The 18,107-nt window shown below is 42.9% G+C and overlaps 1 protein-coding gene across 1 annotated transcript; it reads left to right on the forward strand.

Annotated features, from left to right (window-relative positions):
- Positions 1 to 315: 315 nt before the first annotated feature.
- LOC128303469 (uncharacterized) lies at positions 316 to 2,631 on the forward strand. The gene is made up of 2 exons (XM_053040436.1): positions 316 to 827; positions 1,049 to 2,631. Exon 2 carries the CDS (start codon positions 1,120 to 1,122, stop codon positions 2,506 to 2,508), a length of 1,389 nt encoding a protein of 462 aa, XP_052896396.1. The 5' UTR covers positions 316 to 827; positions 1,049 to 1,119; the 3' UTR covers positions 2,509 to 2,631.
- Positions 2,632 to 18,107: the final 15,476 nt, after the last annotated feature.

The raw sequence follows: 18,107 nt of genomic DNA on the forward strand, positions 1-18,107 counted from the left end.
ACTCCGTCGAGTGATTGAATCCTTTTATTGAAAAGATAATTGCATACCTGCTACGTACAAAGGCTTATCCGACAATGCGCTACTGTCGAACGAATTATAGAAAGGTTACTGTTTTGTTATAGTTTTTCGATACATATTAACATACACGGTAAATTTTACGTTATTTAAAAACACTCAAAATGTTTCTTCATATCTCGCATTCCGTCAATTATTGCTTCTCCGCAGATCGTCAAGGTCAACGTCGACAGATCGTCATTCTGCCCTTCTTCTTCGTTGTCTTCTTTCTGCGTCGGGACATCCTGTGTTAGTCAACAAGTGTCAACAAGCAAAGCGTATAGGCTCCGCGTCGCTCGCCAAAATAAGTTAGTAAAACTGTTTAAAACGTTGTACAGTATGCTTTAATCGATAGATTAGAAGCAAATGCATCAGAAGCAAGTGTTTGTGTAAAGATATTTGTGAAATTGGCGGCAGAAAACAGTGCGCGTCGTTCTGCTCCATAGGAGAACGCTACTTTTTACGACCGTGTTTAAACCATCAAACTTAACGTTTCACACTGCGGTAAACTGTGTAGAAGGTGAAAACCGGTGCAAAGAACATATTTTAGCGAAAACTGCAAGCGAATCGGTGCATTTTTGATCGGAATAAGTAAAAACAACACTCGTCCTACAGCGGTAGACTTTTGACAGCTGATTTGCGCGCCTGTTCTTCCGCGTGTGTGTATTTTGAATTGACCGTTAGCGACGCTGTTTTCAAATTGACCGTTAAAAACTTTTTACAAAGTGTTATTGAGCGGAAATTTTGGGGAAAAATCTTTACCGTTTGTTAGTGTAAGTACTGTTGCGAGATGAGTTAGCCAACGCACCAAAATATTCCCTCCTTTATCTGCTTTCTTCCGCCGCATCATATTTTCTATAAATTTCCGTTGTTTTTACTACTTGGAATCTCTGAAAAATGCAAATATGTAACATTACGATGGAAACTGAATGCAGCTAGTCTGGATCCGTTATCTAACCAAGCTCCCTTCCCTCAATCTTCTACTCGCTCACAGGTATAAGGATCTTTCGGTTTGGAATTAAAGCAACTGAAGCTACCCACAATAAATCACGAATACATTTTGGAATGAATCCATCAAAGGGAAAGGCTTCATCCAGTGGAAAAGGGGCTAAAAAATCGACGCGGAGAGCCTCGAAGTTGGCGTTGAAGGCAGCTAGAGCTAAACTAAGAGTAGAGGATCTTTACGAAGACCCAAGGTCCGGGTATGTCTCGACCTTCACTCAGAGTGATATCGACGAATTGTTTTCGTACGATTCGGCATCGGACCTATCCGAAGACAATTATGATAAATTGGCCGGCGACTACGACTTGTTACTGAATGACGTGGAGCTTTTGGAGGCCAAAGAGAAGTTGTGGAACTCTGAGCGAGAAGCTCTCCAGAAGCAGATTAGTTTGTTGAAGTTGGAGTATGAGGTAATACAGAAAAAGGTGACAGAACTCGAATCACGTTTGGATACGGCCACTAATACAGCACAAGCTGGTACACCAGCACCATCGACAAAATCATTGGCAAATGCGACACAGGCTCCAGACGTAATTGCTCCAGCAATAACACCAGCCGCAACCGAGAAAAAAGCCTCTGAACAGTGTTCAAAAATTGCTGAAAAGGATTCGAAGATGACCGAGGAGCAGCAAACAGCGACGGATGACGGAAAACCGACTCAGGCAAAGTCGTCTAAAAAAGCGATCTTTAAGCCGGCGCCAAAAAAACCCCTCTCAAAAAAGGGCCAGAAAAGGCTAACCCAGGATGTGCTCTATGTTACCCCATTGCAGGATAAGACGTGGCTTGACATGTATCGAGAGCTTCGTGGTTGTGCAGAACTGTTGAAGGAACCGTTTATGATAGATCGCCCCAGACGCGTCACTCACGCAAATGGCGCTGAGTTTCTGCTTGTGCCCATCAAGAGGAATGCTGACACGGCGGTGGTGGAGAAGCTGGTCAGAGAGTCCATTGGAGACCTCGGCAAGGTTACGAAGAAGACCCCGATGACAATGATCACCTGTAAAAATCTGGGTGTATCGACTGTTGCTGAGGACCTGCAGAAGGCCATTTTCGAAAAGCACGGTGTAAACGTGGTGTTGGCCAATGTTCAATTTCAAAAGTCTCGGAAAGGTAAAAGTCAACACGCGCTGATCAAACTATCGGTTCGCGATTCAAAGAAGTTGGATGGACGAAAGCTGCCTATCGGAACGACAACCGTCACTTTCCAGACGGAGCTGCCAAAAACAACGGAAGAGGATCGTTGCTTCCGTTGCATGGGGGTGGGCCATCGGGCACCCCAGTGCGAGGAGACACACTCCTTATGCTATCGGTGTGGAAAGGATGGTCATCGAGCAGCCGAATGCAAGAACCTGCCAAAGTGCTTGACCTGCGACGGCGGGCACCCGACTGGTTCTCGTAAATGCAAAAAGACGTCAAAACCAGAAGAAGCAACGGTTCAAGCTAGTGAGTAAGCGAAACCCATTGTATTTCGGGGGCTATGTTCTCGGTTGCCATTGTGACACAAAACCTCTTGAGCCGCGTTTATTATCGTGGAGGGAATCGGACGTATTTGTGGTTTAATAAAGATATCATTTTTTTACATGAACATAGCTTTTTCTTGTTCCCGTAGGTCTTACTACTGTACTATGAAAAATTACTACCGCTAGCACTACACTACCAATTCCATCATCGACGGTGAATGTGTCTTAAATATGCTTAAAATTAGTTTAAATGATATAAGGAAATAAATTTGTGCAATTAAGTAGAAATGAAAGAAAAATGTTTCTTTATACAACAGCGTTGGCATTTACACAAATACCATTCCAATGCATTGCAATGTGCTTTATTCTCGTAACTGTGAAAAGTAGAATGGCAGACAAAACCACTTCCCAGCTTCACATTCGCTTCCCTCATTTCCGTAATCATTTTTCAATGGTTGCATTGCCTTACAATATGAGTGCTTTTACCAACCAACGCAGCAACTGCCGAAAGCAGGAAGGGGAACGGAACCACATTACACTGAAATCACGCATGGATGGTCTGGCAGTCTGGTATGGTTTGCACCTCCAACACGTCTGGTGCCGGTTTCATCGAGAGACGCCGGTCTATTTCCCTTCAAAACTCTAAAGCTCTTGTAAAATTACATTACAGGCAAATGCAAAAAGCACCCGCAGCTCTTGTCACTGCAGTCTTCGCCGAAGGGCAAACCGTCCATTCCTTGGTAAGAACCGAGCGTAAGCGTAAGCAACGCAGAACTGTGAACATGGAATTCTAATGAGCGAACCCGTACCGGGATACGGGCACATAAAACAGGGTCTTATTTTCTCCGGAACCATCCTTTATTGGCCACCGTATGTACGGACGGCTGCGAAGGGAGCGGACTTACTATTGATCCCATTCCGCATGCAAAAAAACTCCCGGAAAAGGGATCCTTATTGTTTCTCGAAGCATTTTATCGCCCTCTTCCGGGTTTGCGGTAACCTTTTTCGTTTTCCCCACCCACCCGAGGGGACCATTAAAACCATGCTTCAGAAACCTAGTCCAGAACAGGGGAGCACGAAAAGGAACGGGTAAACGGGCTCGTCGAGCCGGGTGTTACCGGTGGTGGTTTGTGGTTTCGATGAGCATAAGTGTCATGAATAATGGGGTCGGGAAGTGGCTCCGATAAATGTGTCCGTTCTGGTGTGCGTTCGATGTGATTCTCGGATGCGACAATTGCATGCAGGCATAGCGATAGCGGAAGGATGCAAACAGAATGGGATGGAAATTCTTGTCGCACAATTTTCCTGGAAGGTATTTGTTTATCGAAAGGCAAGGTGAGAGTTTTGGGACAGAATTATCGTGCTATGGGGCGAAAAAAAAAGAAGGACGAAAGCACCAAACGATTAAAACCACTCTCTTACGGGTTGACGAAACGGATGCGGACGAAGTGACGCAACTTCGTTCCGCATCGTCAATAAAGGATCGGTTCCCTGCCGGAAGGGCTTAATTTGCAACGAGAGGAAGAGCGAGAGAGAGAGAGAGAAAAACGATAGGGTCAAAAGAAAACATTTCACACTTCGTTTGCATTGAGCGTTTTTTGCTGACAGTTCGAATGGGTCCCATTGGCAATGGAAGCCCTTTAGAAGGGTATGGTTTGCTTAGTACTTTATTTTTCGGTGGTTTCCTAAGAAGGAGTATTTGTGGTTTTGTTTGTTTTAATTTTATTTTTGTGTTTGAAGCATATTGAACAGACTAATCGAAAAGAATACGCGATGCCAAAACAAACAACATTGATGATTAAAAAATTTCATTGGGATTTAGGGTGCTGATTAGGTTTTGCAATATACTTTTGAAATCCACTATACTGTCTTTAGTGATACAAGAGAATTTTTTACAATTATTACTATTACTATTACTATTTACTTACTATTACTATTTGCTGTATTCTATTTTCTTTTAATAATCTTAGCGTCGTATACAATTAGTGAGGGCAGGTATTGCGGATTGCCTATATTTAGGTGAATGAAAAATCTTATTCTTTTTTTTAATATAGAAGTAACTGTTAATGTTTATCAAACAGTAATTAAACAAACAAGACATTCATTGAAGGCATGTCAACGATTGCTTTTCAGTGTTGTTCGAAATGATACTTATTCGCTTTCGAACATCTAATGGTTCTGTTCCGTAATCGCATTTACAAGAGGGAACATAACATTTTACGACCCGCATAAGAGTACCGGCGTTGTACAGTGATAAAACATTACTTCCCACTACATACCTTCCTTGTGTCTCCATCAACCCGCAAGGAGTTAAAATTTATGAGCAGAAATTTGAAACGTTTGCTCAATTGCTCCTAGACCATTCAGCAACTATTCGGCGAACATTTTCCCACTCTTCTTAATTTTTACGGACACTGACATCGGGGTACTTTCGCGGTAGTTTTTTGTTTCTTTATACCCTTGTAAGCTACCCACAACCGCTGGTGCAGTGGTGTCGGCGGTGGTAACTTTCTTTTGAAGCAGCTCGGTAGAAAATGTGTACCAGCTTCCGGGAGTTGAACTTGCTCGCCAGCGTCAAAGATGGCGCGACCCATCGGATCGAAACGCACCGGAAACTCCCGGCTCGTGCAGGAAGGAAGCGAAGGAAAGTGTCTTTCGGTAACGCTTCTAGCGATACCCCTTTACGTTCCGCACTGCCATTAAGGTAACATCATGCATTTATGCTTTTATCTTCCAGATGAAAAGGGTCCTGCTCCTTTTTTGTGATAGTGTAAAGCGTTGCGAGAACACACCCTTGTTGTGTCGTAGTCGGTAGTCGTAGAGCAGCGCTTCTGGTTTCGGAGCGAAAGCGCGCCAAAGTTGTTATCAGGCTAAACGGTTTTGGTAACTTTTCGAAGCGTACTTTGCTCTTTTCTTGCGAGGAAAGCTTCTTTTCCTATCGTTATGGCAGGATTGTGTAGTAAAGTGCAGCTCTTAAACATAATGTTTACTTCCGTACCGGGGGAAGCTACAATGTGGGAGTAAAATATTTCAAGACGGCACTGGAAGCTCCCGAACAAAATGTTGCAGTAATATTACTGAATGTGTCTGGGGAGGCAAATAAATAAAAGAAATCATTCCTAAAACGAGTGCAATATAGTAAAGCAAACAAAAAATGAACTTGTGGCTTCTTAAATTACGAAATCAAATGACAGATAATGGAACAAATACAGCAGGATAAAAAGGGCTTTCATTTCCGTAGTTCTGGGAAGAATGGCGTTTGAAGAATCGGGCTGGGTAGAGGAATATTGGACAAAACAGCGAATGAATACGTGGAATTTCGTCAAAAAGAGCGAACCACAGTAGAAAAATGCGACAATGAAAGCAAGTTTGGGTGAATACAATATCGTTAGTTAAGTTCAAAGCTAAAGGTCCTCGGAAACGATTTTAGTGTAGTTTTTACTGAGCTCATTCATGTTAAATTATTTGAAGTATAACATCTTAAAACTTCGTGCTAGGATATTGGTCTAAGAAAACATGTTTGTTGTGGTGCTTTATGAACTTTTTGATCATATTAAACCAGACTAGTATCATGAAAGAGATTAAATATATTTGTTTAAGCTACTTTAAATTGGCAAAAAGATTGTTCAAAAACCCTGCACGCAAACAAAATCCGGCACAGTTAAGCTACACTATTTACAATTGTGTCCCAACAGTGTACTGTCGTGTATTGGCAGCTGAATCACGACACAATGTACAATAAAATAATGCCACCATTCGATACGATCTTCATGAGCCGTAGCTCAGCGCCAGCAGTACGAAGGTATCATCACCCAATCTGAAACACAATCGTCATATCATTGCTTTCATCACCATCTGTTTTGCTCCAACATTCGCTTCACATTTTCCGTTGCTGGTCTGCACTTCCTCCTTTCGAGTCGGCATGTCGAGAGTGAGAGCTTTCTAGTTCTTTTGTTTCGTCCGATAAGTTCCTAGAATGATATGCTTTGCCTTTCATCGTCTTGTAGGAGTTTCTGACTTAATGTTTTGTTGGTGTTTTATTTTAGAAGTGGCTTGGCAGATGGGCGACAGTAGCGAGTGTAGGATTTCCTGCAAGTGGCAACGAAATATCTTCCCTGTAAAACGATTAAAAGGAACGCAAGCATCCGGGGTTTGAGTTCCGGATCATGCAATCGTACCGTCAGCAACCATTGACTGAAATAAAGTGCAAAGAAGAATAGAAATCCCATACTTTGTAACTGGTTTTTAGCTCAAAACATTGCTGTTTTTGTACGTTTTTCGCTCCGTTTTTGTGACCATTCACGGAACAGCAGCTGCCCCAAAAGGACTGAAGCGTATTATGAGGGCTTGAGTTGTGCCTTTTAGCCGATATGAAAAGCGAACAGTGCACCCTGACAACAGCTTCCCGAGAGGTTGATATTACATTCGAACAAAGATAAAATGGTCACCTAATTTCTTTCCTCCATTCCAAGGGGTGAGCCTTTTTTGTGTTCGATAGTCATTTAGTGGCACGTGGTGCCGTTCTCGAGAGAAAAGATATTATCATGATGCAAAAGGCAACATTGTTTCGCAACAAAATGGACATCCTTTCAAATAGTGAGCAAGAGAGACAAAAAAAAACGACGCCATTGTTTGGGAATACTTCTCGAGTTTAAATGTGTTTGTGTTTCGTCGTGAAATGATGATAATATATTTTGGAATTAAGGTTCCTGATAGAGAGGATAACCTTCCGATTGGATTGCCTGATACAGAAGATTTTTTCTGATACGAATGGTACAATCAGTGTAGATCTGAGACCGTAGCCTTATTTTATGGCATTGGCTTGGTTTTGGTCAAGATTGGTAAATGGTATGCATCCAGGGATGTACCAACGACACCATTAACTGCAGTTCGATCGCTCACTGGACGGTCAATTCATCAATATCTTCGATCACAGTCGATCAAACAGAGTCGCGCTGCAAACGATCTCGCATGAGTTTTTAGGATCTCAACGGCTCCGATTCATAATCTTTTGATGGTTTTATTGGAGGCAGGGCAAAATTTCGTGCTCCAAGCCATGCAAGGTGTTGAAATCAATTTAAAACATATCATATAATTTAAGGAGGTTTTCGTTAGATTTTTTTCTATTCCACACATCGTACTGAACGGATGAGATGGAGTAGGGAAATTGAAACTTGTTTTGATGCTAATAATTATGTATATCAATCATAATATAAAATATATATGTAAGTGACATTATGGAGCCGGTGTATTGGTAGCGGTGTAGGTCTCTACATTACGGTACTGGTCCAAAACCCCATACGGACGCAAGACTACCTATCCAGCTACGAGTAAATTAAGTCAAAGAGAGCCATAAATGGCAGACCGTTTGGAGGTGGTAACGATTAATAAGATAGTAAGGGACACGATATATACGGTAGATAACAACACTTCCTAAAATGCTTCTGTATAGCTTTAAAACCAATGTTAATTACCATCAAACTGAGATTGGTTGATCCACTTCTGCCAGATTGCAAAGGGTACCTATCGTTCTCAATGGATTCAACCGAATGCATTTCCAATCGGATATTTGCAAACACAGCAAAACCAGGCCTTTGTGGAAAACAATAGAATATCGGTGTGTTTATCTTTCGAAAGTGAGTGATGCAAAGGGAAAGCTGAAAGCAAAGTACATATTTATCACATGTCATCGATCGCTTGTAGGTTTGAATGAAATGAAATACGTTACATACCCGTATCATGCATCACACCAGACCAGACCCCAGAAGTATGTCGGAAAGTGTCCAACAAAAGCTTCCCTTATGGCTGTTCGCTTCGTTCGAGAGTGGGTGGGAGTTTTTATCCTCACTGTTCGACGCCTGTCTGTGTGCCACACGCATGACTTTCCTCTCGATATGGCAGGCACATATTAGAATGGCAGACAGGGCGGGCGTTTTTGTTCGTTGCTTCGACACTTTGCGCCACAATCCCGCCACTCCCCTGCACCGGCAGCGGGATGTTGATTTGGTTGTCGACAGTGCTGAACGTTTTTCAGCATTTGTAGCTCATTCTTGTTATTTGTTTTACCCTTGTTGACGCATTGACCGAACAAACTGACCTTCCCAGCGTGCCATTTGGCCGAATGGTTTCATTCGAGTCGGTGCCGTACGTGGGGATGGTAAACAACGAAATTAAAACAGTGTTAACATAACCTAGTGCGTCCTGGTGTGTCTGTTTGTGATCGGTAAATGATTGATAGAGGTCGGGATCAGCCGGACGGATGGACGAGGGTTGTTGACATTGGGCATAGTTTCCCTGTGGTGGGGGTTAAGCTTCAAATGAGCGAGCACAAATAAATAGGGGAAGCGAGCGAAAGAGATTAATGTTATACGTGACGGGGGTTGAGGTTAAAGATGGCAGAACATTTATGAGCTTCAAAGACTTCATCATCATCATTATTTGATTAGAAGGGTTTGTCGATTGGAAAAAATAGAGTTCCAGCTGTGAAGTTACGTTACATGACAGCGAGTGGATATTTTAAGTCAAATAATTTTGTGAAAAATAATGTAGAAAGAACTGAAATCCTTTTTATACTAGATAAGAACCACTTTTCTTTTTGATCTGCTTAAGAGCATGTGTTTTTGCCTTCTTTGGGAGCAAATGACACGATATCATATTACTGGTTCTCACCTCCTTTACCGACCGCTTTTCGACTGGAATAAGTAAACACACATTCTTAACCAGCGTCACGTTTCAATAATTGCCTGCGTGGAAAAGCTTGTCCTCAGTATTTACTCGCCCCCGAATAGGGCGCATGTTGTCATGCATCGTTTCCCTAAGGATTAGGGCGATAATGAGTTTGTTTTTCCACTTGCGAATGGTTATCAATCAGTTCCGGGCATGAATAGAAATGCAAATCGAGGCAAACAGTAGACGGGACGGCAATAGGGGAAACGCACATTGTGCTATATGTGTGTAGTTTGTAATCGCAATATAGAATAATTGAATTGTTAAACCCACGGAGTTTCTTTCTTGTTCGTGCCCTCGAGGTTGTACGGCGGTTAAAATGGGGACATGGTTGTGTTTGTGTGTTGCGGTGAATTTACACAGTTCCATTATATTTCGCTCCGCTCCGTCGCTTTATTCAATGTGCAAATTCGATTTGTCACATGATTTTGAGTACTTCGGAGGTGGAAGAAGCTGTCTGGTCGTGCAGCCGACGATGACGATGGTTTGTGGTTTTACATCGCGAGATGGAAGCGGACAAGTGGGGATTAACAGAAGGAAAACGAAACGAAAGAGACAGAGAGAGAGAGAGAGGGTGTGGGAGTGGTGGTGCTGAGTGTGAAAATTCATTCCCCCTTGAATATTCATGTCGATTTTCCCTAATGTTCTATTCATTTGGTTAGTGAAGTTGTGCCCGGAAGGGAGGGAACGTGTCCTCCTGAATGGTCTGTTGAAAATGTATTTCGCCAAATTCACGTACCATTTTCGGATGAAGGACGTTCGGGAGGTATTTTGTAAATTCGCTGGAAAATTGTCCATTGTCAATGCTTGATTTGTGGTCAGCTTCCGGCCGTTCGGGGAAAAATTAATGATCGACCGTGGAGATTGTTGGGAAATGTGAACCACGGTCGTAACTGTTTCTATTATGGTGTACGGAATCGATAATCGGGTAAGCTTATTGTTATGAAAAAAAAATTAACAATGACTTTAAATTAAGAGGTCATTTTTGAAGAAGGATAATATGAAATGGATTAATGGCTTTTAATGAATAATTTTGTTATATCCCTAAGAAACATCATACTAGTAAGTGCTTTTAATTACTTAATTGCATTACTTAATTTAATAAACAAAAACCTTCAGAACACTTTCTTTGACGTTGTTGTCTTTGTTGGAGCTTTTTAATCTCAGGGGTCTCCATATACCCAGATGGCATTAAGATCCTTCCTGTATAATTAAATTTCCACCTCTGTGTATCATAGACAGTGTCTGTATAAAAACTGTCATTTCCTGAAACTTATCTACCTGGCATATTTGGTCGTGATTTCACCCGCAACAATGTGACATTCATCCTTGGGGGCGTAAAGTGTCGCTGTCCAGTGGGGTAGGTGGGATGTGCATTCAAGCGTACGACAGGCCAGAATCGTCTGAATTTAATTAGGCGTGCTAGGACGTTCCTACTGGAAGGCACACATAGCACCCAGGGCTGGTTGCGAATCTGCACCGAGACAGATACAGCAACGATGATGATGATGATTGCAAGACTGTCCCCCTCCTTTGTACTCCCGCATACATCTTAAAGACAATCAGTTCCACGTCAGTTCGGATGGTGGAATCGTACACACGCGCACAGTACGGTGTATGCATTAAACGGAAGGGAACTTTTCTCGCTTCGCATTCACACCGATTTCGGTGACCGGATTTGTTGCCGTGCAGGCGCTTTGCTTCCGTTAGCAGCCCGAAGGCAGCGGGACGACTTTCCCGGATGTCAGAATGTCAACAGCAGCAAACGATGCTGCAGACTACGAGGTGGGCGTCCCGAGCGCCCGAGGAAACTTTCGCTTGCTTCTGCACTGAGCCCCATGACCCGTCCGCAGATGCTGCTCCGATGGTATTTATCTGTGTCGCTGGGGATCGAGTCGGCTCAAGCACATCATGCCGGAGCGTGGCCTAGCGTTCGTCTGGCTATTGTTTCGAAATTATCTCCATCTAAGGTTTCCGTCCGAGCGAGGAAGAAAGTGCTTGGCCTAGACAAGAGTCAAGAAAACGGAAGGCCATTGTCATTGGTATCGTCGGCTCTCGGCCAGGAAGGCCGTCATGCCCGAATGTCCTTTTGCCCGAAGGCCTACGTGCTTTAATAAAAGCAAGCGAGATCTTGTAGAGTTGTTGCGTATTTTCACGACTAGCATGTTGTGTTTAGCTGTATTGCTTGCGTACAGCGAGCTGGAAGAAGTGAGCAGCAAATAGTTAACATCGCTCCATCAGGATTGCGCCATTATGCGGAACGCTGGGACGAAAATTATGAAACGAGATAAATATGAAGAGAGCGAAAGTGATTGATGAGCAGTCAGCTTCATGATTATCTCTTTATCAGCACTTGGGGACGTGTGTCGCGCACTGCATTAAATGCGATGCGGAGGAATGTCCTCTTTTGACACGGATGATTGAGTTTGACTTGCGGCGGTGGTGCTGACCCATAAAAGGATGTTGAAGAGCCCATCGTCATGGTGGTGAATACAGCTAAAGTAATATTAATTGATATATCGCTCGTATTTCACACATAACGAATTTGTGTAATTTTTTGCTTACCGAAATAGAGACGCATGGTATATAATAAAATATAATGGAGACGCCTGGTGTTTGGTCACGTGTATCGAATGGAGACGCCTGGTGGTTTTTAATTTCGAAATGAAAACACTTTGGCTCGATGGAAAAAATGTTTGGAACGGTAATTTCCATTTGATAAAATCAACAAAATTAAATCAGCATATTATTTGCATTATCACTGCTTGATGGCTTTCCATTTATCAAGGTGAAGCAATTTGAATAAATGGCGCGGCTGTTTATCTGAGCTATCTTCGGGGACGTTGGTTTTCTAAATCCACTTTAATTTAAATAGCTCAGCTTCATTGGATTAATATCGCCGAAGGGTTACAATATTTAAAGACAATCGATTCACGGTCGTTCGTTTTGAAGGTTGTAATTACACACCATTAACTTAAGCACAGTTTAGCTTCGGGTTATGCTAATGTAACGAAGGACGCAGTATGAAAGTTGAATCATGATTGAGATCTTTAAAATCTCCTTTGCTTGATTGTGACACTTCTAGAGCGGCAATCAAATTTCAATCTGATGAAAACTGTGATAAAGTGGTGTACAAAGTTTCACCTGCAAATAAACTATGGTGTGGCCTGATGGTGTGAATCTGTTGACAAGTTGTTCAAACGATGCGATTGATGGTGTGCGAAGGACGCTTGAACTACGTTTGTTCGTGACCGAACATTGCATTTAAACCAAACCCGTGACTTGCAGGCGGTTCACGAGTTGGTTGAACAAGCAGTAATTAAAGATTTGATTGGCTCATAATTCATACAACCGGAAACGACCGGAATGTAAATTAATGTGGTGTGAATAGTTTCGGATAGCTGGTGTGTAATTGAATCACAGATAAGTTGCCCATTAATCATTGCACTGGTGAAAGCTAGGAGGGAATAGTAAGGTGAAGCGAAGCCTAATGTGTGCTTTTTATTCAAGACTAGTATTCTTTTCCCGGTTCGATTGAATGTTTCCGTCGTTTTCCCCTCCTTCCAAACATAAAATACGTTCGTTGGTCGATACATTCCCACATCTAACAAAGAGCGATCGAAAGTCTGCGTGAAAACGTGAATGAAATGAGAATGAAAGCAATGAAAACAAAAACACCAACAATCCACTACGACCCTTTTGCGGGTCAGCGGCGCAGAGTTGTCCCGAACTGTCTGTGGCCACTCAAAAACCCATTCGGCTCGGTTACGGGGTTTCGGTGAAAAAGTTTATGCGCGTTTCACCCGCAACCCGTAACCCGTTGGCATAATTTATGTCACTTGCATACATTAAATGAAACACGGCAAGGGGGGCGAGAACGAAAAAAAACACAAAACATCCCAAGCCCATCGGTCGTGCTCGTGGGATGGCCTGGTGAGCTTGGAAACTCTTTCGACAAAAGTCCACCAATCTCTGGAGCTTGTCGTAAGGATGGATTTACTCGCACAACCTGGGACTTTCACCCGCAACGGGCAATGCCTGCCGATGGTCTTGCTTCATTGTAGGATGGAACGAATCGGTTTTATTTATTTTGGCTTTGTCCTTCACATTTCCTCATTTGTTTGGCTTTGTCTCACCGGTACGCTGGACGGTGGGAAAAGTGTCCATCGTCTAACCGATAAAGGTATACCGCCCAAACAAGGATCCGGTGCTCGTGTTCCTGGTTTACGGGTTCATATGTATATGGATTTTACGGCATCATACACGGTGCCACTTGATCCCTAGGTATCGTTCGTTTTTATGATTCCGTTGCGAGTGAAGGTCCGGGAAAGCGTTCAACCCCCGGGCGGCAGGGAAAAAGAAACAGCAACTAGACGGAAGACGATGAGAGCGGAAATTTGAGTTGACAGTTTGCCAAACAAGCTGCGAACAGCAGCCACCGTCCAGCACAAAACATGAGCCCGTAGTCCGGGACGAGTAGTTTGCCCTTCGCTGACCTCGCCACCCCGATCCGTGGTTCTCCCCATAACGCTGCTGCACACCCCAATCAAGCTCGCAAATTGTTGTCGAGATTTTAGACCCTCCGAACGTTACGGCGATCGTACGCTGCAGGAAAGTGCCCGGAAAACGGAAACGGTTCCGCATACAAATATTCCCGTCACGGGTCGGTCGCTTTGGTGTGTATGTATGGGTGTGTGTGTGTGTGTTTTTTTTGTCCTACGGAAAACATGGCACAGACAAACAAAAAGTGCGACTAAAGAATAAAAAAAGAAACAAGAGCAAGCGAATGGAAGGAGAAAAAGGGAAAGTTTGTTTTTATTTTCCAACCGTTGATCGCGCGCCTACTGTGTGTTTGCATTGGCTCGTTGCTACATTTTCCCGGCTTTCCCGGCGCTGGATGTTTTGGTTTTGGGTGCAGGAGGCCATGAGATGTTTTGTTGTTGTTGTTGTTGTGTGTGCTACGACTAACGCATGGAAAATTGTGCAAATTGACGCGCGCAAAGCCTGCGGTCGAGTAAACATATTCAAATTTCTGTAGCATATTAAAGCAAGTGATTTGATATTAATAACAAAATTGGTAGGACATTTTTATCACGATGCACAATATTGAAATGAAGTAAATAAATAATTAAATAGCAAACTGATTCCTTGCAGCTGTGCCATTCATACATTTCCGCATGTAACAAAAAGGTTGTTAATGAGAGGATTGTGTACATTCATAACGGAAAAAGAGAAATGAATTTATCATTATGTTGGAATGGAGAGAATGTTTTATTGTAAAGCTTTATTGTCACTGTTCATCCATTGATCCTTCATTAATTGCACTGATGGCAGTCCATAATACGTCTATACCTCATAGCTTCTTCTAAAAGAAAAAGAGTGATAAGCGCTCTATTATTGAAAAATACAACGCGAACGCAGGAAAACTGTTCCTCCCCTCTTTTTGTATGCATTTTTTTATTTTACTTTACTTTCCACCTTTGAGATGGGTAGGCCTGTTCATCCTATATGCATTCATTTTTCAGGCCAAATCCTCCACAATAAAAGAAGGCTTTAATGGTGGATGGCATCGGCTGGTTTTTTCATCGTTGTTTCTCCCGTTCATACTTTATGAGTCACCGTATATTGGCACTTACGTGAGTGTTTCAAAGCGAAACCCCCCAAAAAAACGATGTGGGTTCTGTGCGAGAATAGCAATTTTGCAGCGCTCGTAAAACGATGAGATTCAAATTTGCAACTTTTGATCGATTCCGTCGAAGAGTGTCGTGTTGGAATGGTTCGCAGCAACAAAAAGCAGAAGCAGGAAAGAAGGATTTTTGACAGGCCAGAATATTTCATGCATGCAAAACGTATCGGTCGTGTAAAATTTGACCACATAAGAGGGATCTTGCCGTCCCTGTTCGGTGCGATTCACAAGGTTTTTCTGGAAAAGTTTTACTCAAAAAGCACCATAAATCATGACGTAAATTTGGCGATGACATATGCACGGCTCAGTACAGTTTGGTCCCCTTGTGTTTTTTTGTTGGTTTGGTGTGTTTGGCTTGGTCGCTCGATTATTCAGTGGTAAAGTTTTACATTGCTGTAAGTTGTAGTAAAATTTTCGACTAAAGGAAAGAGCCAAAAAAAAAAAAAACGCAACGACAAACCAAAAAGCGGACACGAGACTTCGGTACGGCGTTTGGCATTGAAAGTGTCGTACGGTTTTTGGGCTACTTTTTTTTGTTTGTTTTGTTTATAACTCTGTCGGGGAGTTTTACGGTCAAAACTAACCAGCAACTAAATGTCACTGGCAGCGTCACACTAAACCACACCAAGAGCACCATATGTAAACGATCTGCGGTGCCACTCGCTCACTTACGAGGGGTTTTGCTCGATGCCTTTTTCTCTTCTCTAGGGATGAATTTATGTGTGATGAACATCATACTGGCTTGCTTTTTTTTTGTTGGTTGCTCCCCGTTCGGTTGCTAACATCACTGAAGTTATGCACATTTTAGTGGCCGATATGGTCACCCTGGGACCCGAAAGATTTTGGATGCATCGCGCAGAAACGGGCCGCACTAACCGGACGGTGATGATCGTGCGAGTGAAACTATCTTGGGAGGTGTGCACGGAAATGCAAATGTGCTTATTTCACCGGGACGGCACCGGTTGAGATCTGCACCGGATGGGATTGTTTTCACACTCACGCAGCACAGTGTCTCGGGTGAGAAATTTTCCCCGCACACACCGTCAGCGTTCCCAGGTTCCCGGGGTTGTCAACATTCCAGTAAAGCCTCCTGGGAGGGGTCTCACTGCACGTTAAGCAGTTAAAGGTGAGATATCACTCCCTGGGATTTAATCGTTTTGCTTCGCTCGGGCTGTCCGGTTTGGGCTCATACGGGGTGGCCATTTATCACCAACGTTTTGGGGGAGTAGAAGCTACACCGGGTATCGTTCTTTGTGACATTCGTGCCGCACAAACAAGCTAAGCCCCGGGGCTAAGACAGTGATCGGAAGCGTCAGGGTGGAAGGCAGCAGACGCAAACTGTCTATGGTTGAAAAACACTAAACGGATGTAGAACGGACATAAAACCTTCCAGCGAGGTTAGAGTGCGTATGTGAATGTGAGTGTGTGTGTGCGTGTGTGAGATTAGTCTAACTTTGCGATCCTATAACAGGGTAACAATTCCTATTGTTCGAGTGCTTGTACCCGGAACTCTGGAAGGAATAACACGGAATCCGTTCGACCGAGCCAGGCACTTTTCATGTGTTCGAGTTTTCATGACTGTCGGCCGCCTGTGAATGGGGAAGAGCTTTTCCATGTTTTGTTCGGTTCGTGCAATAATTGAAATCGTATACATTGGTGACTCTACGGGGCCAGTCAGATTTATGATCTTTCAGTACAGGTACGGTTGCTAGAATTGGTGCCCCGTTTCTAAGCACTATGCGAGGTAGAGAATTACGTAAAAAATAGAAAACAGTTAAACAAAGTGAATGGTGTAACTTTACCGAAAGAAAAAAAGAAAGATTACTAGAAAGTAATCTATTATGTACGCTCTGGTGACTGTGAAAAGCTACATACCTTCAATGTATGCGCATTGCCCAAACATCTTTAGAAATGTACGTAGTTAATGGGTTCAAAAGGAATGAATGTGTAATGTGTATGTTTTCGAGGATGCGGTTCCTTGCTTTACTGCCGAAACAAAGTTTATAGCTTCTAAACAATAACTGAAACATGGCAGGAACTTCGGTAAGTATGCAATCCAATGCAATCTAGTAATAATGTTGTAACAGATTAGCAAATGTGATTTCTTCCTTGTTCCAAACGTGGATCAATTTGTATTTGTTTGATATTTAAATTATCTTCTATTTTAATTGTCTTTTCATTAACCCTTGCTAATTTTAATTACTCTCCCCCACTTTGTTGGACAAATAGTTGTCTGTACAGCTCCCGAAGTTATGCAAGTTTAAGACATAAGACGCCATCATTATCAATGATTGCATACTTTCTGGCGCTGTGCTTCACAAAGAAATTTTAATATCGTTTGTCAGACGGAATACCTCATATAAGTGTTATTGGAATTTTGCATCTAAAACCAATTAACCATTAAAAGGATAAACTTCGTGAGGCATTTTATCTCGTACATCCTTCTGTTTAATTTGAAGAGATGTTACGAAATGTAGTATTTCTTTCTTTGCGTATTCTCCTAAGTTTCCCGGTTACCGGTCCAGCCATTTCGGTGCTTTTGTTCACGTTTGTGTCTCAGTCATTTATTTTAAACTACCTGGTAAGCCACAAAAACCTATTATTGTGAAGAGATTGTCTGAAATCCTGCACTGACACCGCAATGGATAGAATCACAAACACACACAGGATACGGAAAGAGACCATCGAATCATCCCGTTAAGAATGTCAATCCGATGAATCAGAAAAGGTTTTTTCCTCGCATATAGCCTTAAAATCTCCATTTTTTCCCCACAACCGCCACATACTGGTCAAAAATGGCCACGTCATGCGTTTCGCTCCTGGAGTGTCTTGCTCCCACAGCGGGTGCGTCATTTGCCATTTCGAATCTACATTTTGTTTGCACCAAATCTTGAACCCCCTGTCATGCGGCCGGTTCGGTGGCGTAAGGTTAACGGATTGTGAAATGGGTTGTTGTGGCTTAGCGTTCCCAACCGCCGAAAGCTGGTCCACAACCGGAAATCGGGAGCCATGCTTGGACCAAACCCTTTTCACGCCCAGTTCCGCTGTTGTACCCCGTAGTAAAGAAATTGGATTTTCGGATGAGATTTGCCTGTCACTCTCTCCGGTGTCATTGTGTCGGGGGGTGCTCGGTAAGCAGTGATGGCATGACGATGATCGTTTCCTACGATCATGACAA

Source organism: Anopheles moucheti, chromosome 3 (assembly GCF_943734755.1).
Source record: "Anopheles moucheti chromosome 3, idAnoMoucSN_F20_07, whole genome shotgun sequence".
NCBI classification, from domain to species: domain Eukaryota; kingdom Metazoa; phylum Arthropoda; class Insecta; order Diptera; family Culicidae; genus Anopheles; species Anopheles moucheti.

Excerpts from the sequence above, each read along its gene's own strand:
- LOC128303469 (XM_053040436.1), top strand. The coding sequence starts at position 1,120 with ATGAATCCATCAAAGGGAAAGGCTTCATCCAGTGGAAAAGGGGCTAAA.